Here is a 25855-nt window from a genome sequence, read left to right as displayed (position 1 = left end):
GTGTCTTGACGGCAGTAACTACCGTTGGTTGTCCTTGTTTTTCTTTTTTTGAGCGAGAATTTTGAGAGGCAGTGTTTTTCGGAACAAGTCAAGGGCTGTGTGGTGTTGAAAAGCAAGCTCTTCCTGTCTTGTCCCTGAGGGGCGCCCATTAAACTCACTGGCGCCGGGGGCCACTCGCTAGCAGGCGACCAGAAGCCGCTGTGCAAGCGGAGAAACTGAGGAAGAGCGGGTCACGCGACTCAGGCCCTCCTCAGCACACACTCGGGTCCGAGATGAGGCGAGACTGGTCCTCAGGACCCCCTCGGACTCCCCCTGCAGCCTGCAAACCCAGGTGGCACTGCCAGCTCGCTACTCTGTCCCCGAGCAGAAGCACACCGTCTTTTTCTGGGGCCTGGGCTTCCGTGGGGCCGGCCCCGGAGCCAGCCCAGGGAGGCGGCCTACATCCGGGGGCAGAGGCGCACGCCGCCTGGCGCCCACCAACACACCTCCTCTTCTCGGTTCTTCTTATAGAGAGTTCTGGGATTCCAGAGAGGCCCTGTGTACTTACCGGAACCCCAGAAAGTATTGAGTAAGTTTATTTTATTTACTTTTTCCTTTTACTCTTCTTCTTCCTTCCCCACACGGAGGGAAACGGAAGGGCAAAACTGTGACCGGACACCGTGGATTGGCCACGACGGCAGACGCCTCTGTGGAGAGGGGCCTGGGCGCTGCCGGGCAAGGGGAGTTTTCTGTGGCCCACACGTGGTACACCCTTTGGTCACGTTCTGCAGAGCCTCTGGCAGCAGTCCTGACATCTCCTTCCCACACCGGGTTCCCTTAGGAGCGTGCGTTCACCCCGCCCACACGCTCGAGTCCGCCACCTCCTTCTTCCTTGGCGCGAGCAGTCCTTTACGTGAGCAGGTCTGCACTCGTGAGCCTGGCGCTTTGGGAGCCGCCGAGAAATCCTGGGACCAGGTCCTTTGCCTGGGCCCATCCCCCTGCCCTTCTGGTACTTGTGAACCGAACGGACTCTCCGTGGCCGTCGCTCCCCTCAGTGGGCTGTGTGGACCGGCCAGAGGGCGCCTTGACTCCTGGGGCCCTTGCAGCCCACTGATGACAGCGTTGCTCTCCGGCCCTGGGCCGCCCGCGCTCAGAGCCTCGTAGCAGGTGCCAGCCCCGTGAATCCGACAGCCTCCTAGGGGACGGGGATGTACTAACCTCGAGTCTGCTCGCTTCCCTCTTTCAGTCTACTGAGTAACGTTGTGTTTGGGGACAGGGGTGCCGAGATTATGTCTGGCTCAGTAGATAGGGCTGTTTCATTGTTTCCATTTCTCTGGGAGTCCAGATGAGTTTAAATTCTCTTGTTCTGCCGTAACATTGCAAGCAGTGACCCAGAATAAAGATTGCCGGCAGGTGTGCATTCTAGGGCACGTGGGATGATTTTGCTGGAGTCACGGCATTTTTCTTCCAACGCAGGTTAATTTAGCGCACAGGCAAAGTACTAAAAAGCTGCTAAGCTGAGGAGACCGGCAAGCCGATACCATCCGCAGGGGCTCAGGACGGCCGAAGGCAGCATCTGTTTCCTACCTCTCTCTTCTTTCCTCTGCCTCTCTAACCGGTGCTGCTTCCTCATCTCCCCAGGCATCGGGGTGACAGGATCGAGACTTCAGGACAGTGCACCCGTCTGTACAGTAGCCGAATTCTTCCCCACTGGTGGAACCAAGAAATAGGTTGTCCGTGGTGGTTTAAAAAATACATAGTGAAAACAAACCAAAAACCAAAAAAAAAAAAAAGAAAGAAAGCCAGCCAGGGGGCAGAGCAGGCAATGGCCCCGACAGGGGGCCTCTGAACAAAGCAGCATCGAAAGCAGGGTCCTAAGAATCCAGCCGGGAAAGCTGAGAGCTGAGAGCAGGCGCTGGTGACTGTGGCCACACCAGCGTCCTGCCTCCGCCCCCACCCCTCCCTTGAGACCAGACCGAGGATTCACGGTCTTTGCTCGAAAGTCATAGAGCAGGTTGACTAGGGAGCAGACCTTTGGAGTCTGTGGTTCAGCTCGGGACTACTAACCCTCACTTTCTTTCTTCCCAACTCTCGTTGCTCGCTCCTGCCCGTCCTTAACCAGTGTCATGCTGAGTGTCTACTCTGGGGGAAGCGTCGTGCTGGACGGGGGACCAGAGAGAGGTGCAGGGGGAGCAAAGGCGGTCTCTGCCACCACGGCAGCTGACATTTGTGATAGGAGACAAGACCCGTTTGGGAAGCGAATGCCAGGCAGCACCACGCGCGGAGGGCAGGCCGGAAGGGGGCTGTGGTGGAACACGGGCGCGTGCTATGTGTTGCTTTTTAAATTCCAGCCCAGTCACGCGGCAGATGGCAGAGACCTCCCGGCTCGTGGGGGCAGGAGCTGGAGCTGGATGGAGGGCTGCCTTGACGCCTTTGTGTTCTTCCCCCCACCCCCCACCCCCACCCCCGGTGCTGTCTCCCTCTTGCGGGTGCCTCGAACATCCATTTAATGCTCCTTCTCTTGTGATTATTTTCCCTCCCAAAGACAAGCCAAGCGGCTCCTGGGACAGATTGTGGACCGCTGTCGGAACGGACCTGGCTTTCACAACGACACAGACGGCAGTAGTGCGGTCCAGGAGATTCTTATCCCTGCGTCTAAAGTGGGCCTCGTCATTGGCAAAGGAGGGGAGACCATAAAGCAGCTGCAGGTAGGCGAGGCTGGAGCAGAGCGGCGCTTAGACGGGCCTTCCAGGGGTGGGGGTGGGGGATCCGGTCGTAACTCAGTCCTCTCCCCACCCCACTCCCCTCTGCGGGGCTGGCTGTACATGGCTCGGGGTGGAGCTCCGCCCGCATCCTCCACTCAGGGGGGTCCCACACACCCACTGGACACGTGCTTTCTGAACCCGTGTCCCTCACGAACTTGCCACAGCCTTGGGGCAGTGCCACTCTTAGGATTTTACCACCACGTGACGACATCTCAGATGCAAACAGTGTGCCCAGAGCTGGTGCTCTTAGCCAGCCGTATACCCCCGTGCCGGCTGTGTGATCTTGGTTGGACACGTTTCTGTATTTACCGAGGGCTCGGATCCTCGTCTGTGAAGGCGGGGACGTGCCCACCTCGCTCGTGAAGCAGCTGCAGTGACCCTGTGACTGTATGTTTGTACGTAACCCGCACAGAGCCGCTACTGGCAGGTGCTCTGTGTACGTTAGCTGCTCCTGTCCCAGAATCCTCCCCTTGGAGACCTGGGGAGCCAAACACGTTTCAGAACTGAACCCCCGGCAGGTCCTGGGGCCGCACCCCGTGATCCGATGCCTGTTTCCATAGCTAGGTGTGAGGACAGTCGCGCTCAGTGAGGGGACAATCTAGCAGTAGCGCACAGGAGTTCAGTTGGTTTTGGAGCCAAATGAGTTATGAGGAAACTTTTATTTCAGAGCTTCCGGGTTTTCGAAGTTGTAGGTCAGGGGTCACGGTCCGCCTGGTGTGCCCTCTCGGTCGCCCAGTCCTCGGACAGGCGCTGTCCGTGTGTGGGCTCCTGGCCCCCAGGGCTCCCCCACCGCCCCCACCCTCCGCTCCAGAGGCTTGGGCGGCTTGCTGTCCGAGCCCGCCCGCCAGTGAACGGGGGGTCGGGGGGGGCAGGGGAGGAGCCCCTGCTTCTTAGCAGAGCGGCCCACGGGCCCTGACGGGACCACGCCCGCGCTCGGCACTGCTCCCAACCGCAGTTCATGAGGCTGGGATGTTCTGGGCACCAGGAAGCCGGGGGCCTGGGGCTCTCTAGCGTGGCCTGTGTGCCCGCAGTCTCGGGGGGCAGCGCCTCGGGGCGGCCGGGACGTGGCCTAGCCTGCCTCCCGTGCCGCGCTACATCCCCGTTCGTGGTGCTGAGCCCTGTCCTGCGTCCCCACAGGAGCGGACCGGTGTGAAAATGGTCATGATCCAGGACGGCCCTTTGCCCACGGGCGCAGACAAGCCTCTCCGCATCACCGGGGACCCGTTCAAAGTGCAGGTAGGACTCCCTGGGGTCTGCCGGCCCTGCGCCTGGGGGCGTCGCTTGGGAGGGGCGTGGAGCGCTTCTGGGTCGTTGAGGAAGTTCTAAAACCGGGTGTCCTTATGCACGGTGAGCTGTCGTCCCCAGCCAGCTGGGGCAGAGGGGTGCAGCGCCTACCCCAGAGCCACTGGCCACAGGCGGCCATTTAGATTAACTCAAATCAGGGGCGCCTGGGGTGCTCAGTGAGTTACGGGCCCGACTTCGGCTCAGGTCGCGATCCCACCATTTCTGAGTTCAAGCCCCGCGTTGGTCTCTGTGCTGACAGCTCAGAGCCTGGAGCCTGCTTCCGATTCCGTGTCTCCCTCTCTCTGCCTCTTCCTCACTTGAATCTGTCTCTTTCTGTCTCTCAAAAATAAACATTAAACAAAATTTTTTAATAAAAAAATAACTCAAATAAGAGTTGAGTTCCTCGTTTACATTGGCCGTGTTTGGACAGCCTAAGGGCCCCACGAGGATGGCTGTGGCCATGGACAGTGCACCAAAGTGAACACTTAATTCATAAACAAAGATGGTTTCGTCACATGGATCGGAGATAGTTTCCCATGTGGTGGCCTGGGTCACCTTGGGTGCAGGCTCTTTTTGGGTCTTACCTGCTTGCTTTCTCTTGGCCTGTTTTTGCAAGGCCTTCACCTCAGACAGGAGGTGAGCACCCCCAGGCATGAGCGTGTCCCTGAGCAGGGGACCTGTGCCCTGAGCTCCTGGCCAGAGGACAGCCCAGTTCTGCGAGCAGTGAGGGGCTTAGCTGGAAACTGACCCGGGTGGCTCCACCCTTCACCTCTGGCGGTCAGCAGGGGTGCGAGCGGGCTGCGCACCCAGGGAGGTGTCCGTTCCCCACCCCCGCCGCCTTGCCTTTGCTGCCCTTGGAGGGGCTCCGGCGGGCGCCTTGTGCCGCTGGTCTGTCAGCAGCTGCAGCACCTCCGTCGGAGCCCTGGGGCTTCAGTCCAGCGGACGTTAACGCCCCCCTCCTGTCTCAGGCGGACGGTTTCCCCCCATCCTTCCCTCCCCCTGTTGCATGTGTGCGTGCGCAAATGTTGTAGTTGGCATGCTTGTGTGTGTGTGTGTGTGTGTGATTAAAGTCTTACCAACTGTACCCCTCTGCTCCACTTCCCCACTCCGTGGCTTATAACTCTTGATCCCCTTCACCTATTTATTTCCCCCAGTATTTTTTTTTAATGGTTGTTGTTGAGAGAACGTGAGTGTGTGCGCGAGCAGGGGAGGGGCAGAGGGAGGGAGGCAGTGGATCCAAAGCGGGCTTTGCGCAGACAGCAGAGAGCCTGATGCGGGGCTTGAACCCCCAACCCCTCGATCATGACCTGACCTGAAGTCGGTTGCTTGCCTGGCTGCGCCACCCAGGAGACCCTATAAAATCATGGTTTTCATACAGGATTGAGGGCCAGTGACCAACATGGCCGCTATCCTTGGGCTCCAGTCGGCGACGCAGCCCTCTACGCCCTTTCAGGTGGGCCCGGTCCCCCAGGGGCCTTCCCGGGGCTTCTGACCTCTTCAGATGCATGCAGGTGGGCTCCTGCCTTCCTGCTCTGTGGGAACTTTTGGTTCTTTTATGAAAAGACTGCCAAAGAGCTTATTTTGTTAATGCTTCGAGAATGTGTGGGAAAATGATTACAATAGGTTTTTACTGTTTTTTTTTTTTGAAAACCGTATTCCGCCTTTTTTTATTGGGAAAAGCTGTTTGCTATATTCAGTATAAATTGTTGTTCATTTGTTTTCCTCGCTCCCCAACGTTTTATTACCAAAAACTTCAAGCGTTGAAAAGAGAACAGGGAGCACCTGTGTAATCTCATCCTGCCTGTCCGTCCGCCACGCTTGCACACGTGTGTGTGTGTGTGTGTGTGTGAGAGAGAGAGACACTTCACCGGTTGTAAGTTAGCAGCAGGCATCACAACTGTCCACCCCGAGATCCTACAGCGTGTCTCTCCTAAGAACTAACTTCTGGAAAACCAGGCCTAAGAAAATAATAGTAGTCTTCTAACCTCCTCTCATAGTCTGTCCACACTCCCGATTTCTCTAAATATCTGAAGACTCTAATTGCTATCTTGGGACTTTTGGCTTGGTGTGAGTTTTCCAGAACCCGGATGCAGTGTGGATTCCCACGTGACCTTGGGGCGGGTGCCGGCCGGGCTTCAGTGCATGTGGGGGGAGGGGATGCTGAGTGTGCCTCCAAGATCACCGGGCCCAAGAGGCAGTCTTGCCGGTCAGTAACTGGGGTCTTTGATCTCTGGGTACCAGAAGGTATTTCCAGGCTCCCTGGGCTGGCCTTTTCCCTTTGCCTCCCTGCCGCTCCTCTGTGATGGGAGCCCTTGTGACGTCTTCTTTCCCACGGAACCTGCCCACGGAGCTCTCGGAAGAAGCGGCGTGCCCAGATGCCTCCGGGCCGCAGTAACCAAGCTCTGCCCCAGCACCCGTGTGCTGATCCGACTGTGGCCTGAAAGAGGCTGGGCCCCGGTCTGTGTGGTTGTCTTGGGCGGTGTAAGGAACACATCACCTACAGCCAGACCTGATGGCCCTCGCCAGTCCCATAATGTCCACGGCTGAGCGCCTTTGGGGTCTTTAAGCCCAACTTACCAGGGGCTGATCTTGAAATTTCACCTGGTGTCATGTCTTTTTTTAGCATGTTGTTTTCCATAATGCCTTTCCTCCGTGTTCACGCAGCAAGCAAGAGAAATGGTGTTGGAGATCATCCGCGAGAAAGAGCAGGCTGACTTCCGGGGCGTCCGCGGCGACTTCAGCGCCCGGGTGGGCGGAGGCAGCATAGAGGTAGGCGGCCCGCCGGTCGTCCTGGGGCCGTCCCTTCCCGGGCGTGAGAGCTCGCAGGCCAGGGCGGGCCCCAGACGGGCTGTGGGGGCAGAGCCAGCCGTCCTGCATTGCCGGGGACGCGGCCATGCCTCCCGGTCGTGAGGATTTCCTGCTGCCCAGGTGAGGCGTGAGGCCCCGAGCCCAGGTTCCCTCGGTGCTCGGCGCTGTGATGCGCCGGCTAGGAAGCCCGGCGTCCTGACGAGGAGGAACGGGAGGGAAAGCTTTCCTTTCGAATGAAGTCTTGAGACGCGCAGCCGCGCCTCGGGTAGACCCTGCAGACATGCTCAGTAAGGTAGGGCGATCCAGAAGGACAGGGCCTGGGTGGCCGCACGGGCACGGGGTGCCTGCGGTGGTTCGCAGAGGCGCGAGGTGGCAGAGCGGTGGTCGGGGCTGCCGGAAGGAGTCTCCGCTCAGTGGGTACGGGTGGAGTTCTGGGGGCGGTGATGCAGAGGTTGGGGGGATGGAGGCCGGCGACGGTCACATAACCACTGAGCCGCGTGCTCACGAGTGGTTAAATGATGAAGGCTGTTCTGTGTATTTTACCTGATAAAAGAGTGAGGCGGGGGGAGGGGGACATTTTAAGGACCATCAGTGCAATCAGTGCACGTTGTACCTTTATGCTTATTTCATAGAATCGGGAAGATAAGCTTGCCGTTTTTAACCTTTTACTTATAAAGTTTATCTTGCTTTACTTCACTTCATTTTTGTAACTATTTCAATCGAATGTACTTCACAGGCAGGAATGCCAGCATCAACCACGACATTTTTCCTACGAGGGAGGAACACGCTGTATTATCTCATTTCCAGGAAGGCCCTGCAGCCAAAACCAAGCTGTTCTTTCTTTCCGTTTCTTTTCAACATATCCTTTAAGAAGCCCTGACCCGGTGGTTTCCCTGTGCTCACAGGTGTCTGTGCCGAGGTTTGCTGTTGGGATTGTAATAGGAAGAAATGGGGAGATGATCAGGAAGATTCAGAACGATGCCGGGGTGAGGATTCAGTTCAAGCCAGGTTGGTCCTGCTGACTCCCAAAGACCCTCAGTTCCGTGGAGAGTGATAAAAGCGCCTAACGCGACAAGGACTTTGTCCCTAACGCGGGCACGTGCTCGTGTGCGTGCGTGTGCGTGGGTGCGTGTGCGCTCCCCCCTCACCCCCACCCCTCCCGTCTGTTAGCCGCTGGCCAGTCCAGCTTTCTCCTCTGGGCCTTCTTGGCGTTTCCAGCTTTTCATTTTGTCAATGAAGACTTTAAAAAAAAAAATGTTATTTTGACTTCATTATTTAAAGTTAAAACCATTTGAAAAAGGACTAACATCTTAGAATGAAGGACTGTTCTTTAAATGTAGATTTGCTTTCATGAGCAAAATGATTTATGTTGTCCTCATTTTCCTGAAGAAGGGAAAACATCGCAATACGCTGATTTTTGGAAGCATTGCCACAGCTCAGCTCTGCCGTCTTCTACATGATTGCTTTTTGTTTCTGTAATGATGCCTTTTTAATTTTTTTTAATGTTTTTTTTTGAGAGAGAGAGAGAGAGAGCACTCGAGTAGGGGAGGGGTAGAGAGAGGGAGACACAGAATCGGAAGCAGGCTCCAGGCTCTGAGCTGTCAGCACAGATCCGATGTGGGGCTCGAACCCACAGACCGTGGAATCATGACCAGAGCCAACGTCAGATGCTTAACTGACTGAGCCCCCCAGGCGCCCCTCTAACGATGTGTTTTTTGAATGGCTATAACTTGGGGCGCCTGGGGGGCTCAGTCTGTTAAGTGTCTGGCTTTGGCCCCTGTCATGATCTCACAATTCCTGGGTTTGAGCCCCATGTTGGGCTCTGCACTGACAGCACAGAGCCTGCTTGAGATTCTCCACCTCCCTCCCCCTCTCTCAAAAATAAATAAAAACATTAAAAATCCTAATGAAATAAACCGGCTGTAGCCGCGTGCGAGGCGGGTGTTGGTATGGGCGGTGTACAGAGGCGGGTGTGTGCGCGTCTCGGTGCATCTGCTAGGAGTATTGATTGCAGGTCAGACTGGCTGTGGCTTCCGAGCCACAGCGGGGCCCTCCCTGACCCCGTCTCTCGCTTTGTTTGGCAGACGATGGCGTCAGTCCGGAGCGAGCCGCGCAGGTCATGGGGCCCCCAGATCGGTGTCAGCACGCGGCGCACATCATCAACGAGCTCATTCTTACAGCCCAGGTGGGTCCACCTCTCTGGCCTTCAGGTGCGTCGTCTGCAAAAGCCCACGTGCCACACAGGGTCTGGGGACAGCACTGTGGCGCAGTCACGCCCTCTCGGTCACCTTTCCGGAACCCGGGGCTCCCGTCGGTTGCCTGTCTCTGGGGGCACCGCCGGCGCCGCCTCTTCATCTGGCCTTTTCCTGCCTTCTCGTCGTTTCGTTGCCAGCTTCTCGCTCTCCTGTCTCTACTGTCCCAGGATCTGGGTGTTTATACGGTCGGTTGCTGACCACAGAACCTGTCTGGGGAGGGACAGTGCAGGTCACCAGGCTTCAAGCCCTCAGGCGTGTTTGCACAGAACTGTTCGGTGGACTCTGATCTCAGCTTCTTCAGAAGACACTTCAGGGTCCCCCAGAGTCTTCGGGCCACCTTCCTGCCCTGGATCCCATCGCGTCGCTGCCTCGGGACGTGAGCAAGCTTGCGTGACGCCCTCAGCGTCTCCGCCTGCGCCCCTGTGCCGAGGCGCCCTGGGAATTGCTGCGGCCGAGCAATCCCCCCCATGTGCCCAGCTGAGGGAGAGTCTTGAAACACCTGGAGCCAAACAGACGCTTGGGGTCAGAAACCACAGTCCCAGCCCTGCTATCGGCCGCACGAGCCGGGACCAGTCCCCGCACCTCCCTGGCCGCAGCCTGAGGGGCGCGCGCCAGGCCGTGCCCCCCGGTAATCAGGCGGCCGTGCCAAGGTTACAGGGTTGTAGCCTCCTCCCCAGACTTCCCGAGTCTGCGCGTCCCAGAGGGGCGTGTGCTGCCTGTGGAGATGCAGGTGAGGCTTGGGGTGAGACAGGTTCAGAAGAGAATCCCTGTGGGAGCCCAGCGTCCTGTGTAGGAGAGCGGAGGACACAGACCCGGAGCGCAGAGGCGCGAGCGGCCGGACACAGCCTCTGTGTGTGCGAGCGCACATGCGCCTTAAGGCCCGTCCCTGAAGCTGCCTCGTCTACTCGCCGTTTGTGTCTCGTGAAGGCCGAGCGCAGGGGTAAAGGCTCGCGAACCGTCTCCTCTCGCTGCTGGTTTAGACCCTGGGTGAACGCTCACTTGACTCTTCATCAGCGGAGGGCGCCCCGGCCAGACAGCTGTCCCGTGCTGAGCATCTGTTCCGGTCCCCCTTCCCTGAAGGGGCTCTCAGCCGGATCTGCTCTGCCCTCAGCAGATGAAGATAAGGGGCGCCTGGGGGCTCAGTCGGCTGAGTGTCCGACTTCGGCTCAGCTCATGAACTCACGGCTCGAGTTCGAGCCCCGTGTCAGGCTCCGTGCTGACCGCTCAGCGCGTGGAGCTGCTTCGGGTTCTTTGTCTCCCTTTCGCTCTCTCCCCCGCTCAAAAACCAGCGAACGTTAAAGAAAACAAACGTAAAGAAGATTTTAAGTGTCGTGGCCCCAGAGTGTCTCATGGCTGCGCTGAGGGGAAGGAGCCGCCTCCTGCTCGGTGCTGGCGGCTGGCACCAGCTGAGGGGCGTGCTCGCTGCTGGGGGCACCGTGTGAGCATGAGTCGGAGGCCTCTCCACCCCCAGCCCATGGGCCCGACCGCATGGGTCATTCCCTCGTTCTGCCCGTTGGGGTATGAGCCCAACGCCGAGCGTCCAGCGGGGCCGGGAGGGAAGGCACGGGTGTCCATTTGAAATGCCCTCGGCTGAGCAGCATCTGACGCTGGCCTTCCGGTAGGCCCAGCAGGGGTTAGCCACGGGCCAGGGCAGCCTCGGCGTGGAGGAGAAAACCGGCCCTGACACCGGGACATTAGGGCCCAGTCCTAGACGGCCCCGCAGAGGGCGCAGGGCCCCCGACACAGGAGTTTACGTCTGACTGCCTGGTTTAGTTGGGTACATCAGGGCTGCTTATTGGCCCGCACACGTTCCCCCCTCCCAGACACACCTGGGATTTGCGTTAATTCTGGCTTTAAAAGAGCACTTCAGAGTCTGAAATGTGGACGCGGCGCTGAGGTCCCTATGTGCAGCGTTGATTACATCCTGTCACTTCGCCTCCTCCCTGGAGACAAAAAGCAGTCTCGGTGGCAGTGGCAGAAATCGTCACTCCAGCTTTGCTTCCATCCCAGGAAAGAGACGGCTTTGGTGGCCTCGCGGTGGCCAGAGGACGGGGCCGGGGCCGGGGTGACTGGAGCGCGGGGACCCCCAGTGGCATCCAGGAGATCACGTACACCGTGCCGGCCGACAAGTGCGGCCTCGTCATCGGCAAAGGTAAGAGGCGCCGGGGTGTCCCACAGCAGGCGGGTCCTACATGGACCCCCCCCCCCCCCCGAGCACGTGCTGCACTTGACACAACGTGCCAGGTCTGTGGGAACCCAGCCGGGGGGAGGGGGTCTTCTCACGAGCACGGGCAGAGCGGCTTGTTCGTTTCCGCCGCCTGGTCAGGCAGCTCGGGCCGTGGGAAGGGAGCCCTGCACCCGCTGAGGAGCCCCAGAGTTTTTGGCGGTCAACTGATTAACAACTAACTTGTGTCCGAGGCTAGGAGAATTCTCAAGTGAAGATTGCTGTCGGCCAAGTGCGTTGCTTCTGGTCCTTAGTGGGTGTGGGCGTCCGGTCTCTGTTTACACACGGGAAGATGGCTTTTATGTTGTCAGCACATCTCCCGTGAGTCCCAGATGCCCCATGGAGGGAAATAAAAGTGGACGGCCCGTTGTTTCTAGATGTTGTTGAGGACGTGAGCAAGAAGCCCTTGCTCGTGGCCAGGGCGGCCCCTCACCATCCTCCACCCCCAGCAGGGAAGAGCAGGCAGGCCTCCCTGCGCCGGCGAGGGTGCCTGCGGCCCGCAGGGAGCCTCACCGCCCGCGGTTGCACACTTGACAACCTGTGGAGGAAGTGGCCGCGGCTTCTCCCCAGAGCTGCTCCAGTTTCCGCGGCCACCGCACGTCCCTGACCCATCGCACACGTGCTGATGCTCCACCGAGCGTGACCCGAGAACGGCTCCAGCGGACCCTCTCAGCCCCCTTCCAGAGCCTGCCCTTGGCCCTGCCTGTGAACGGTGCGCACGCGCCTGCGTGCGCTTTCCACACTCGCATCCTGGCGTCATGTAGATTGTCTTTCGGAGGCTGTAGGACCAACGTGGGCTCGTTCTCATTTCCTGGCGGGGGGAAGCGTGGGATGAGCAGTTAGTGGCTGTCGTCCGTGGCCCGGGGCTGCGCTCAGCCAGACCCGCCGCCCAGACCGTCAGCCCGGCTGATGCGAGGTGAAAGCCGGTCCGTGCCTGTTGGTCGAGAATCTGATCCAGGTTTCTGTGCCTTTTGAGAACCACTTTATTGTCGAGGTTTGACCGTGCGTCTCTTTTAGACGGGCAGGAGGACTTCGCTGCCGTGACTGTGACCGCACCCTGTAGTCCGGGAAACCTGGGTGCCAGCGAACAGCCCCTCCGCGTGTGTCCTTGACGGGGGGGGGGGGGGGGGGGGGGGGGGGGGGGGGGGGGGGGGGGGGGGGGGGGGGGGGGGGGGGGGGGGGGGGGGGGGGGGGCCTCCTAAGTGGCCCGCACAGGAGAGTAATGGCCGCGCAGAGCGGTGACTGATCCGTGTCTCCGGGCCCCGATGGCAGGCTCGATAGATCAGCACACAGCGATCCTCCCGCCACCACACCCATGCGCAGGCGTGCACACACACACACACACACACACACGAGGGCTGGGTGTGAGGCGCGTGTGGTGAGAGCGAGGGAGGGAGACAGGAGAGGGGGCCGCAGGCAGCCAGGCCGACTCCCCCCAGCTCCAGCCTGGACAGGACAGACGCAGTGCCTCCCGCCTCCCGGGGCCCCTGCTGGATTTCCATGATAAATACGGCAGCGGTGACACAGATAGTGTGGCCGGCCCTGCTCTTGTCAGCCGGGCCTTTTAGCAGGTTTGATTAATTGCTTTACGATTTCACGTCCAGCCGGGGGGCCGCTGGTGGGTCGCTTCTGCCCGCCGTCAGGTGGAAGAATGGACAGGCTGCTGAATGCGCCTGTAGACAGCCACCGTGTGCCAGGCTGGTGACCTCATTTTGAAGGAAGATGAACTTAAATTAACTCCTTCCGGCCTCTGCAGTTTTGTGGCGCCTCCTTGCCGCATGGGCGTGCTGCCCGGGCCTCAGCGGCGGTCGGGGCCAGCGGAGGCGGCCGGCCTGGGCTGCAGGGTGCTCGGCCTCAGACGTGTGCCCTTCTGTGCTGCAGACTCCCCGCCCCCCCCACCCCTGCTGCTCCTGGGAGCGTCGGGGGGCAGAAGGGCTCCTTTGGGTGCCGGCTGTGTGATCGGGTGGCCTTGGCCCCGAGACGCCGTGCCCAGGACTGGCAGAGCTGCAGGACTCACGGCCTCCAAGTGGGCGGCGGGGAATCCAGGGCTGGGAGGCGGTGGGAGCCCAGGGCGCGGTGGGGCTGCCGGGTGCTTTCTGAGACAACGCTGGCCTGCGCCCCGTTCGCTGAAGGAGGGATGCAGGGGCCGTGCTTACGCCAAGGCAGAACTCCGTGCGCACAACCCCTTGGTCCGAGGAGTGCTTTTTCATTTGCTTTTAAATTGAAAGCCACCTTCAGCTAAACTGACCTGCAGCACCGGCCCATGTGCACCGGCCTCTGTCTCCGAAGGCCACCAGCCTCCCGGTGTCCTTCTGGTGACGCCTGCCTTCAGGGAGGCCGGCAGGACCCCAGCTCCATCTTGGCTTCTTGACCCCCGAGGTCCCTCGACCGGCTGGGCCGGCTCCTGGGAGCCCCTCCTTTCTGCCTGCCCGGTAGGCGCCTGAGCAGCGGACTGGGGGGGATGGGTTGCTTCTAGCGCAGGAAGGATTGTAGACGCGTCACCACGAATGACAGATGTCACCTGAGGTGGGTTTTGACTCTGGGCTGGGTGGGGCGACCCGGGCCCGGCCTCCCGTCTTGGGGGGCTCTCTGGTCTCTTGCTCCGGACTTTCCACAGCCCTGACTCCCCTGATACTCGCAGAACTCTGGGCTCCCAGGTTTTCCTTGTACTCTGTCCCCCTCAACGGAGCAGAACTGATCTGTAAGTTCTGTGAAATTTCTAAAGAAGAATCAAACCATTGTAATACTGCTGGGCCCTTTGTTACGCAAATCTCATTAAGAGACTGGAACTCTCACGGGTTTTTCAAAGAGTCCAACTAAATTTTCATTACCCCGCTCCACCCAGCCCTCTGTGACCCCCATCCCCGGCTGCCTCTCTGTCTAGACCTGCCCCTCCCCGCCCCCCAGTGGAGGAAGCAGGGACCTGAGAAGTGACAGGATGGGACATTGGAGGCCCGAGTGGGCTCTGGGCATTGTTGGAGCCAGAGGCCGTCTGTTTGCCCTGCAGAGCGAGAGAGAGCTGCCATGAGGGGGCCCCCATTGAATGAGGATGATGGGGTGCCGTCCCTGGGCCCGTGCAGGCCAGGCTCTGTCGTGTGTATCCAGGGGCAGAAGCCCGGGGCGCCCCGTGGTGTCTGGCCTTGGCCTGGCTCAGGGGGAAGGACCAGAACATCCAGCTCCGCTTCAGCTGCCCCTTAACCCTTGTGTCTTGTGTCCGCCCGCCTGCAGGGGGTGAGAACATCAAAAGCATAAACCAGCAGTCGGGAGCACACGTGGAGCTGCAGCGGAACCCCCCTCCCAACACTGACCCCAACCTGCGAATATTCACCATCAGGGGCGTCCCTCAGCAGATCGAGGTGGCCAGGCATCTCATAGATGAGAAAGTCGGCGTACGTACCAGGTCCCCCCACCGGGCGTACTGGTAGCTGGGTTTCCTTTCAGATGTCCCAGGTACCTGCCCCCGCCCCAGATATGCGTACTTCCTGTGCTTTTCGTCGCGCCACGTGAGGGCGCCCCCTCCCGCTTTGCCAAGGGGGAAGGTCGGGCCCGGGGAGGGGGGGTGCCAGGCGATGAAGGAAGCCCTCTGGCGCAGGTCTCCCCAAGCGCAGCAGCTCAGGCCCAGAGCCGTGCTCCCCGCAGGCCTAGATGAGCAGCCGGGGCAGCAGCCTTCCCCCCCGCGCCGCCCCGACTCCCGAGGGCCTGGCCCTGGCGGCCGGCCCTGCTGGCAGCGCTCATTGACTCTGGCTTTAGTTTCAGGCACCTCAAAGCAGATAAAGAAAGGGAGTGTTGGAGGACAGATTGGCCACTGCTCACCTCAAAGGGGACGTAGAATGGCAGAAAGAGCCATGGGCCAGCCTAAATTGACGGGAGAGTCAAGCAGGTTGGTCCTGGCCCCCGGGGCGGCACTCTAGGGCAGGTGCGGTGGTGCCGATGCTGGCTGCGCGGCGGCATCGGTCACTCGAGGGGGCAGAAGCCATTGCCGCACGCAAAGCCCACTGCGGGGAAGCAAGGCTAGCGAGCGTCCTAGGGCAGCCCCCCTCCCCTCGGCTCCGTCCCCCGCCCCCAGAGCGGCAGCGGGCCTCGGGGTGGCCTGGGCAGCGGGCGGAGGTGCGGCCCCCAGGCAGTGAGAGCTCCCTCTGTGCCCACGACAGGGGACCAGCCTCGGAGCCCCCGGAGCCTTCGGACACAGCCCGTTCGGCCAGCCGCCCACGGCGCCTCCTCAACAGTGAGTCTCTCACGTGGGTCTTCAGGGGAGAGTTCACTCGGCCCCAAGAGGCTCTCTTTCTGGCCACTTGCAGGCAGTGCCAGCCAAAAGCCTGGCGCTCTGGGGTGGGCAGGACCCATCCCTTTGTCCCTGCCCGCTGGCCCCTCTCTGTCTAGCCTGTTCACACCCAGCCCTGGGGTGAGAGCCTTCCCGCAGGTGGAGGCCCTCGGTCCCCTCCCCGCCGGGCCCTCTGGCGCCGTGTTCATTTGTCCCTCACTTTCTCTCAGCGCTTTTCCTCCGCGGAGCTCGGGCTGCTTCCCCAGCATCGCGGCGAAGGTGAACGGAAACCCCCCCAGCGCCCCTGTGAGGTGGGTGACTTCTCCCTCCGTCTGGATGGCTGGGGGGGGGGGGAGCAGCGAAGGGCATGGGCGAGGCGGGGGGGGGGCCCGGTGAGGAGGGGGGGACGTGACGGGCTCCGGAATGAACGACTCTCTGTCTTCCCAGCGGTCCTCCGGCTTTCCTGACCCAGGGATGGGGCAGCACCTACCCGGCCTGGCAGCAGCCCACCCAGCAGGTCCCAAGTAAGTGACTCGGGCAGAGGCGGGACCGTGCGCCCTGCGCTGCAGCTGAGGGGCTGGTGTGTCCGACGTGCGGGCCGGAGCCTGCGAGGACGGGGTGTGTGTGCCTCGGTGGCTCTCCAGCCGGGCAGCCGGCTCCCTCGTGCCCACCACGCAGGTCTTTCTCTCCAGTCTGCCCTACTCTCCTTGGGGCCCGCGGCTCGCGCCACCTTTGCTCCCACAGTTGGGGCAGGAGGGCCTGGGCTTGGGCCTGGCCCCGCCCTCCCTCCTCACCCGGGCTGTGCCACTCCCGAGGCGCCCTCCCTCCCCCCCAGCTCTGGGCTCATGGTGGCCATTGCTCCATCTCGTCTCCAGCACGCCTTCCAACGGCTGTTCTTTCTACCTCCTGGGCTTTTCCGAGAATTAGCTCTGCCTGGTGACGCCTCCCCTGAAAGCTGGTTGTGGGGAAGGGGCCCTGTTGGCATCGGACCCCTGTACCTGCCCTCCGGCCCCACATGAGCCTCACCAGTCACTCTCGGGTTTTACTGCCGGCAGAGCCCCGGAACAGAACCCTTGCCTTCAGGTTTTCGGGCCCTCGGAAGTGGCCGCATGTCTGCAGGGAGTCCTTGCAGTGCTGGGACCGAGGGACCGAGCCCGCGTAGGGGCTCCTGCCCCGCCGCCCACCCCCCAGAGCAGGGCGCCCTGCGCCACCACCCCAGGGACACCCACCCGGGGCCCGGCTAGACCCGCACGCAGTGGGGTCACGCGTGGAGGCTGATGCGGGGTGGCCGTTGGCACTGCCGGTCCCCTTCTCTGTCGTCCGTGATGCGGGGGGCTTAGATTTGATTTCCGAAGTGACGGGTTTGCGTCTTGTTGGTTCTTTTCTTCCCCGATGTTTGTTGCCGCGTCTCGAACGCGCAGACTGACGTGGAGATTCACACCACGAGCACGTGCACCCCACCTGGTGTCTGTCGGGCCGTGTTTCACGGTGCTCGCTTTGTCCCAGACCTGTCCCTGTTTGCTTTCCTTCTGTGCCCGTCGGAAGGCGCCTTCAGGACGAGAGGTGACCTGGGTCGGGGGCACACTTGCCCCGTTGGTGCCAGAGACTGTGAGAAAAGCCTAGACTTGGGGCAAGCGGTGGGCCATGGCGTCCGCCAGAGGGGAGCTGCCCCTGGGGCCACGGTGCCGCAGACCCCCGCGTGGGGCGAGTCCGAGAAGACATCTCGGCGCCTGGTCTCCTGCCACCGTTCGCATCCTTCGTCTCGTGCCGAGCTTTGTGGGGGTGGTGACAGCTGGTCTCAGTCGGTGATGTCTGGTCGGGAGGAAACGCCGTGTTCGCCTGCGCTTCTGTGCCTCACGGACAAGCCCTTGCCCCCCACGAGCCACTCTCCCGGCTTCTCCAACGCCGCCGCGTCCTGATCCCGGCGGTGTCCCCCTGGGAGGATGGGGTGGTCCCCCCACCGAGCCCCCCGCCAGCCCCTCCTCACACACAGTACGGTAACTCGAGGGGAAGACTTCACCGCGACCCCGGGCAGTAGTGTGTGCTGCCTGTGGGCCGCCGACTGCAATTGTGACAGAAGACAGGACGCTGCAGGGTCTTAGAAGGGGACACGAAAGCCAGCCCTGACCACAACAGAAAGACAGGTCCTGACTTGTCGCCGCCCTGGTTGAGGCTTCTCATCCCTTTATGCCCGGCACTGGCGTGGCCGCTGTGCTCCTCAGCCCGGTCCTCGCGGCCCCGCACACCCCCGGCCGGGCACCGGGCACCACCCCACGCGCCTCCCCTCCTGCTCCGCTCCTGCCCCTGTCCCAGAAAGGCCTGAGGCCGGACCGGGATCAGGTGCGTGCGTGGCCCTCGGCCCCTCTGCTGTGTGGCCCTTGTCCCCCTCACTGTGGGCCGTCTGGGCCGTCTCCCTCCACTGTCTGCTCATCCAGAGAGAAAGCCACCAGTTCTCAAACAGAAGGGCCGGGGGAAGGGTGTGGGTGGCCCCGCTTGGATCTTCCGTCCCGGGTGGAGGCCGATTCAGGGAGCCTCAGGCCCCGGCGCTCTGACCCGTGGGGGTGGGGGGTGGGGGGAACAGCAGTCCTGCCCAGCCCCATCCTCACCGGATCTTTGTCACACTCCTCTGCCCGTCCCCTGGGTGCTGGCCCCCCGAGGTGTCCACACGTCTCCCCACGGCCGACCTGCCGCCACTTTCCCGGGCCACAGGGCCTGGAGCGAGCGCAGGGGCCTGACCGCCGTTGTGTTCTCCGCACAGGCCAGCAGAGCCAGGCGCAGAGCAGCCAGCCCGACTACGGCAAGGCCTGGGAAGACTATTACAAAAAACAGAGTGAGTGAGCCGGCCTCCCGGGCAAGCGGGTCCCTGGGCCCAGAGCCCCTCGCCTGTGGGCCTCGTCGTCCGTGCCTCCCCGCCACCTCTCTTTTCTCCGACGTTCTCCATGTGTGACTCGGTCTCAGTCCTGCCTTTGTCTCCCTGTGTCCCTGTGTGTCAGCCAGAGGAGACACCCCCCCCCCCAGACGCCACGGGGCCTGAGGACAGTGCAGGGCCAGCTGTCCCTGCCTCGGCCACCCCCTTTAGGACAGCTTGGCCAGGACACAGAGTGTCCAGGCGTCCTGCTCCCTGACCGGCTCTTTTTGGCTATTTCAGGGCGGGGAAGAGGGAATAAAACTGAGGGCCAGGCGTCTAAAGTTGGGGTGTTGGGGTGCTGGTTTCCTGCCTCGAGGAAGCTCATTTCCTCAGCTGGGCCAGAAGCGAAAACAGTTTTTCTAACGAGAGAAGGAAGAGGTCTAGTAACAGCAACCGAAAAAGCCCCCACGTGACTCACTTAGAACGAGTACGAAATCCTCTGTATTTATTCCAAAACTGCCGAGCCACAGTGGCGTCGGAGGAGGCGGGCCATGTGCCTTGACTTCGAAGGATGCTACCTGTGAATCGGAGCAGCTCCGGTCAAAGGCTGCCAAGGAGCTGCTCGCCCTGGGTGTGGACCCCCTGCTGGGCGGATGGCCCTCCCAGGGATGCCGACAGAGGGCCAGGGGGGCATCGGCACCCCAGGCGCCTGCTAAACTGCCAGATGCCTAGTCCCTCCCAGCCCTAGTGGGATGGAGCCTCCGCCCAGGGCCAGCCCCACCCCGCAAGTCAGATACTACACTTCTTTCCCTCTCTCTCTCTCTCTTTCTTCTCTCTCGGCCTCTGCCTCTCTGGCACCGGTAGCCGATGGGGCAGGCGGACACAGAGAGCCTGGTTCTGGAGAGAAGACTCGAGGAGCTGGTGGGGGCGGAGCCGGCACGGGGGCAGGGGTCCCCCCAAGCTGGCCGTGTCCCACCTCCCGGGACGTGTGCCCGCCCCCGGTAACCCCGTTCTCTCCTGTCCGTCAGGTCACGCCGCCAGCGCCGCTCCTCCCGCCAGCTCCCCGCCGGACTACACGCTGGCCTGGGCCGAGTACTACAGACAGCAGGTCGCTTTCTACGGGCAGACGCTAGGCCAGGCGCAGGCCCACAGCCAGGTGCGCCCCCTCCCCCACCCGCCCCGGCCTCTCTGTGCGCCCTGGGCCCGTCCTCGCCCCAGAGAAGAAGTTTGGGCTGAGGGGGAGAGACAGGTCTGGTGTCTCCTAGAACGAGGTTGCCTGATCTGTCCTCACGTCCAGGCCCTGAGACCACAGTGTCCCCGGCTGTCAGGGAGAGGGTCCCAGTGTGGGAGTCAGGGCAGGCTTGACCTTATGGTAGGGACTGTGGGGGTCACAGTCCTTGAAGAGGGTGGGAGGGCCGGGCTGTCACCCTTGCCTCCCGGTCAGCAGTGAGGGGCGCAAGGCAGGAGGGCCGGTCTGCACAGCGCCCGGCCTTCGACCCGCACGGCTCTCTGTCCAGTCAGGAGCCAGAAACAGATTCCTTGTCAACGTGGGGCGTGCGGCCAAATCCTCCCACAAGGCGGTCTTCAGGGGACCTGTCAGTCACCACAGGCCCCAGACCCAAAGCCTATTGGTCATCTCAAGGCCAAAGTGAGCCCTCTGTGCCCGGGGCCCCATAGAGACGGGGGTCAGGGCTTGTGGGCGACCAAGGAGACTATCTCACACTCACTCCCCTGCCCTGCACCCCAGTGTCCCCTGCTTGGAGAGCCGCCCAGGACCTCCGGTTTGGGGGGCGGGGGTCGTCTGGGCCGGGGCCCCGGGAAGATGCCAACGTTGGCTCGTGTGTGTGTGTGTGTGTGTGTGTGTGTGTGTGTGTATGCATGTGAGTGTGTGTGTGTCTGTGTGTGTCTGTGTGTCTGTGCCTGTTGAGCCAGAGGGAAGAGGGTGACCTGTCACCTCCGTGCCGCCGGAGACAAGGGCGTCCCTCCCTGACTTGTCCCCTTCTTTCCACAGGAACAGTAGGACCGCAGCCCACACGCCTTCCTCCCCGAAATCATGAGCGAACCCCCATTTGTAACAGAGGTTTATAGATTTGCGAACCTTTTGATGAAGAACCTTCGTTTTGTTCTGTGAAACACTATATTTAGATTAACAGGACTTTTCTAAAAATCGGGAAAATTCGTTACTAAAAATTGCTGATAATTTCTGTTTCATTATTTTTGTTTGTTATTTCAAACGTGTAAGCTCTGGGATTCGCGCTGGAGCCACGCCTACAGCTTCGGGCACCAGAATGCGCCTCGGGGCGGTGACATTTCAACACGGTGTGTTTTCGGTGTGTTTTCGTTTCATTCGTTCGTTTGGTTGCTTTGGTTGCGTGTCTTTTTATTTACAGTTTTTGTTTTTTGTTTTTCTGTTGCGACAGAAAGTGGCTTGGAAGTCTTAGGTGGTATGTAACAAATCCTTTTAAAAATTTTTAAACAGTATTTAAATATTCTTAAATGTGTAAATTCATTAAATGTTTTACTTCTAATTTCTTGTATCTTGGCTGTCTGGTTTTATTGCATTTTTTAAAAAACTGAACTGTTATGTATTGTAATTAATTATGTGAATTCCGAATTGAGACAGAATTGTATTGTTGTCCAACAGGGATTGGGAGGGGCGTTTATAGGGTTTGTATAATTTCTAGAGTGCTAAAGGGGTAATATAAACAGTGTGTTCGCGTGTTTAGCATACGTGTTTCTTCGTGTCTCTGTTACCCATTGCAACTGTGTATCTAAGACCTCCAAGCTTGTTTTAAAAAAACAAAAAACCTTTTTCTCTTCTCTCAGAAATATAAATACTGTTATTTTTAATATTAAAAAGAAATTCGATATAACTTTTAACAAACACTGTGGAACATTAAACCGCATAAAAATGTAGTAACTATTTTTTAATTCCAAGGTGTTTTCTTCCTTTCTTCCTTTGAGATATTTTCTTAATATTTGTCAAATTAACTAGATGAATAAATAAATCTAGTATTAACCACAATATGAATTAAATAATGTTGATTTAATAAAAGGGATAATATGATCTCCGATGTTTACTGTAGTGTATCCTGTACAGATAACATGTATTTTTAAAGGAAAGGAAAACGGAATCGAAGCTATTTTTCCTGGCATTTTTCATTGATCTGAGGGACATTCCGTTTGAAATGTACCGACGTTACAGTTTCTGGTTTTTTCCTCCTTTTTTTTCCTTATAATGCTTGAAATGTCTAACTATTAAAAAAGGCAATTGGAAAATGTTATGCATGTTGTTTAAAAAAGGAAGTGTTCTTTTTATTTGACTGACAATTCATTTTACACTCTATTGTAATAAAATTTCCACAAGGCGTCTTGTGGGCGAAGTATTTTCAGTCTGTTTTGCTTTCCTTTCTCTCGTCCCGCCCCCCGGCCCCCTTGCCCCCTGCCACCCCGCCCCCCGCCCCCCTGCAAAGATTCTTGGCAGTTCGCGGCCGCTGACCGCGGCCCCACTGACCTAGCTGTTGGCTCGGCCTAGATTCACGAAGCGCGTTCGTGGAAGCTGACATTGGGACCGGAGAGCCGCCTCCATTGCCAGCGGCCCCGCTTACCTGGCCCCACTTACCTGTCGGAGCGGCTCCGGACGTGGGCGTGGCCCGAGGAGTCCGCAGCACGTGTGTGTTCACGGGAGGCGCGGGCACGCTAAGTGGAGCTGGAAGATGCATTGAAGGGAAGTTGCAGCAGCTCTGCAGCCTGTTCAGCACACTCACTTCCCGGAAGGGAGTCAGCACACCCGGCGGGCTGTCCTCCACCCGCTTCCCCACACCCCTCCCTGGCACGCCCTTCCACGCTCTCCTGGGCCGCCCGGCCCCTCCCTCCTGGTCCCCACCGCAGCGGGGGACACCTAACCCGGCCGTGGGGGCCCTGTGTTCCCGCTGCCCCTCGGGGACCCCCCGCCCGCTAGGAGGGCTAGAAAGCCCCACACATGTGCTCACTTTCCACGTTCCCATTAGGGTAACAAAAGGAGGGGGTGTCCTTACCCACAGGTTCCAATCACAGAGGGTCCGGCAGCTTCGGGGCTGCCCAACCCGTGAGGTCCCTGCTCTGGAGACCGAGGAAAGAAAGAAGAGCCTTGTCCTCCTCTTTCTCCTCCCCCGCCCCCCACCTTTCCTTTCCGCTGGGTTAAAGCAACCGGCTCAGGACACAGCTTCCCGACTTCATTATCTGGAAACACTCTGCCTTGGCCACCAGCTTTACACGCCAGTCCACACCTCGCGTTGACGCCCAGCCGGAGGATCCTCTTTACGGTGGGGTGGGGGGGTGTGTTTCCAGCTCGGGCCCCTTTTCTTTTCTCCACCCCAGGCTCTAAGAGGAGGAGGAAAAAAAGCATCTGTGACTCCTGGAGGCCGAAGAGGGGTGTGGACAGCAGCCCAGCGGCAGCCATTCGGGGGCCTGTTGAGAGCCGGAAGACAAAAAGATGTGGCATCTTTCACTGCACCTCTAGAGAATCGAGTTTGACGTTGAGAAATTGAATAGTAAAAGCCACTTGGAAAGAAGGAGGGGCGGGCAGGAGGAGGGCATAAACGCTGATGATGGGAATGGGAATTGGGGAGAGGGCATTACAGACAAGACTTCCTTCTAATTCATCTTCCAAGCTCTGTGCCAAAACAGCATTTGGCATGGTTCACAGGGAGTGATTGTGTGATAATGAACCCTAAGGTGTCCCTTAATTGAAGACTGAGCATTGCGGTTCGTGCCAAGAGTCATAAATGGCGCAGGCTTGTGGGAGGATGCATTTTCTTAAATGTATCGGTAAGTACAGATTAGCGCCTGTCCCCAGTGAAATGCCCATACTATAAATTATGGAAGTCTCGCTCGCTCGCTCGCTCTCTCTGATGCAACCTTTTATTGACGGGAGGAGGGGAGGCGGGTGCAGTACAACAGGAGGCAGGGGGGAAAGTTTGCAAGCATAGGAAATTTGGCCTCTCATTACCATGGCGCCCGCGGAGGATGGTTTTCATCCGCTGTCTGGTGTCCTGAAGGCCAAAGTGCTTGAAATGTACCAAGTTCAGCGATTGTGTTCCATTAAGAAAAGCTGCATGGTCATCACTGGAAGGACAGTCTGCGTGTGGGGAGGGGCGGGGCGGGGCGGGTGCCGGGCTGACTCCGGAACGCTGCCCTGTCTCCCACCCACCACCCCTCCCACGCGCATCCGTGGCCTCTGCCCGGGACCCGGGTGCAGGGTTCAAGGACCGGGCCGGGCTGCTCGGGAAGGGAACGACAAGAGTTTGTTGCTGGGGGTGGGGAGTGCTCCAGGCAGTGTGCTCCATCAGTGTCCCCGCCCTCTCACCAGGTAGGACGGGCCATCTTTTCGGTGTCCCTTTCAAGGGGTGACCATCCATGGTGCCCTGCAGTGCCCACAGTAGGGCTGGCTGGGGCACGCACGGCATAATGCCGGACCTGGCCCACCGGGGGGTTTGGACACAGTTTTCCGATCCCTGCTTCCGGCCCACCAGGGCCCAGATGGGGCTGTTCTAGATGGGCTGACGCAAATGGCCCTAACAGACTCTTAGATTAATGGCCAGAAAGTGGCTTGACACTCAGTTCCGAAGGGGGTGCTGGTCTGGGTCTGTGCCTGCTGTGGGGTGAATAGGGAAGTAAAGACACCCGTGCCCGATGAACCAGCGTCACAGTGAAGATCCTGGCTGGCCTTCGTCCCAAGGGACTTGTAGTAAGGGAGTTCTGGTCCCTTCCCAGAGGAGATGGGTGAGGGTCTCCGCAGCTTGGAGGGTAGACCGGAGGGCTCAGTGTGACCTGGGTGGTCACCTCCGGGGCCGGTTCTGTGCCAAGTTCTATGCTGTGCTTCATCGGGGGCTGCACTCGAGAGCCCGCGGGAACTCCGGGACCACCGAGCGAGGCCCTGGTGGGGAGTGGCCTAGCAGTGGTGAGCGCTGCCAGCCTTGGGCCGCGCCCTGTAGGTGCGGCAGCCGACCATCGGCTTTGATTCCGCATTTACGGATTCGCCTTCTCGCCGAAGTGTGTTTATAATCTTCCAGTGAGTATCCACTGCACTTCCATGGCCGTTCTCGGCCCACAAAGAAATCGGAGCCGTGCGACACGCAGGTTTCTCGCTGAGGAAAACAGAGGCTCAGCTCCGGGGCCGTGAGCAAGTGTCGGTCCCGCCGTCTCGTTAGTGCCGCGGTTTTGCAGTGTTTGTGCCTTCGGTGGGAGATTTTGCTGCTTAAAATGCCCCCGGAGCCCAGTGCTGTCTAGTGCCCCCCGGAGCGAGAAGGCAGTGACGTGCGTCACGGAGAAAATGCGTGTGCCCCAGAAGCTTTGCTCAGGCCTGAGTTACAGTGCTCTCGGCCGTGAGTTCGGTGCTAACAGATGGACGGGATCTACTGAATAAGGTGTCTTTATGTTTTATATTTGTTTATTTAATTTAATCTCTCCACCCCAATGTGGGTCTTGAACTCATGACCCCAAGATCAAAAGTCATGTGCTCCTCCGATGGAGCCCGCCAGGCGCCCCCCCCAATATGGTGCCTTTCATTTTTTATTTATTAAGTTTATTTATTTTTATTTGGAGAGAGAGAGCACAAGTGGGAGAGAAACAGAGAGAGAGGGAGAATCCCAAGCAGGTTCCGCACTGTCAGCACAGAGCCTGACGCAGGCCTCAGACTCTGGAGCCGTGAGATCATGATCTGAGCCAAGATCAAGGTCAGAAGCTTAACCGACTGGGGCAGCCAGGCGCCTCCAGATAAGCTGTCTTTAAATGGAAACACGCGTGAAACACGGTTACGTACCGATTGATGACATGTTGCGGCCAGAGTCCTGAAGGGACCTAACCCTGTATCTCCCCCGGGAGCAGTGGGGCCCTCTTCCCTGATTCAGCTTCTCGGAGACTTCATAGCGCGTAGCTGCCGCAGGCAAGGAGAATGAACCCTCTCACTTTCCTTCGAGGCCCACCGCCCTCACGGGTTCGTTTCAGAGATGAGGAAGCAGGTTTGAATAGATTCTTCCCGGAGTCAGAGTCACGCCATGAAAATGTAGACGGGAGGCCAGGGCGCAGGCCTCGGTCTGACCAACACCCCCCCGCTTTTGCCACATTGGCGAACAGAAATGAAACGCGTGCAAAGGACACCTAACTTGGTTCTAGAGGAACCTGGCGGGCTCAGCCTACCCGCGGCAGCGGAGCGGAGCGTACAAGTGCGTGGACACCCAGGCTGGGCTTCCAGCGCTGCCTCCACCACTGTGACCTAAGGCCAAGTATTTAACACTTGGTGCCTCAGCTCCCTGGACTGCAGTGTGGGAAGTCTCCCGGGTCTCGGGCTGAGTTAGGGTTCAATGACAAGTATGTAATGCCCTTGACGTCAGCTTCATAATGAGCACTCAAAACATGGCGGCTCATAGTAATATCGGGTGCAGGGCTTCT

General features: G+C 59.5%; 1 protein-coding gene across 3 annotated transcripts in view; it reads left to right on the top strand.

The window, feature by feature from the left end:
- The window catches only part of FUBP3 (far upstream element binding protein 3), a 48658-nt gene extending 26848 nt beyond the window's left edge, over positions 1-21810 (top strand). For all 3 annotated transcript variants that reach the window (XM_029919594.1, XM_029919593.1, XM_029919595.1), the window contains 14 exons: positions 511-568; positions 2525-2687; positions 3882-3980; positions 6693-6797; positions 7742-7844; positions 8921-9021; positions 11102-11243; positions 14544-14704; positions 15467-15540; positions 15807-15887; positions 16024-16100; positions 18335-18406; positions 19453-19580; positions 20436-21810. In XM_029919594.1, coding sequence (XP_029775454.1) covers positions 511-568; positions 2525-2687; positions 3882-3980; positions 6693-6797; positions 7742-7844; positions 8921-9021; positions 11102-11243; positions 14544-14704; positions 15467-15540; positions 15807-15887; positions 16024-16100; positions 18335-18406; positions 19453-19580; positions 20436-20444 — 1373 coding nt within the window. In that variant the 3' untranslated portion in view covers positions 20445-21810. The remainder of the gene's footprint in view (positions 1-510; positions 569-2524; positions 2688-3881; positions 3981-6692; positions 6798-7741; positions 7845-8920; positions 9022-11101; positions 11244-14543; positions 14705-15466; positions 15541-15806; positions 15888-16023; positions 16101-18334; positions 18407-19452; positions 19581-20435) is intronic.
- The last annotated feature ends 4045 nt before the right edge of the window (positions 21811-25855 follow it).

Source organism: Suricata suricatta, chromosome 13 (assembly GCF_006229205.1).
Source record: "Suricata suricatta isolate VVHF042 chromosome 13, meerkat_22Aug2017_6uvM2_HiC, whole genome shotgun sequence".
NCBI lineage: Eukaryota > Metazoa > Chordata > Mammalia > Carnivora > Herpestidae > Suricata > Suricata suricatta.
The sequence above is the reverse complement of the archived record's forward strand: the minus strand, read 5'-3'. Positions and strand labels throughout refer to the sequence as shown.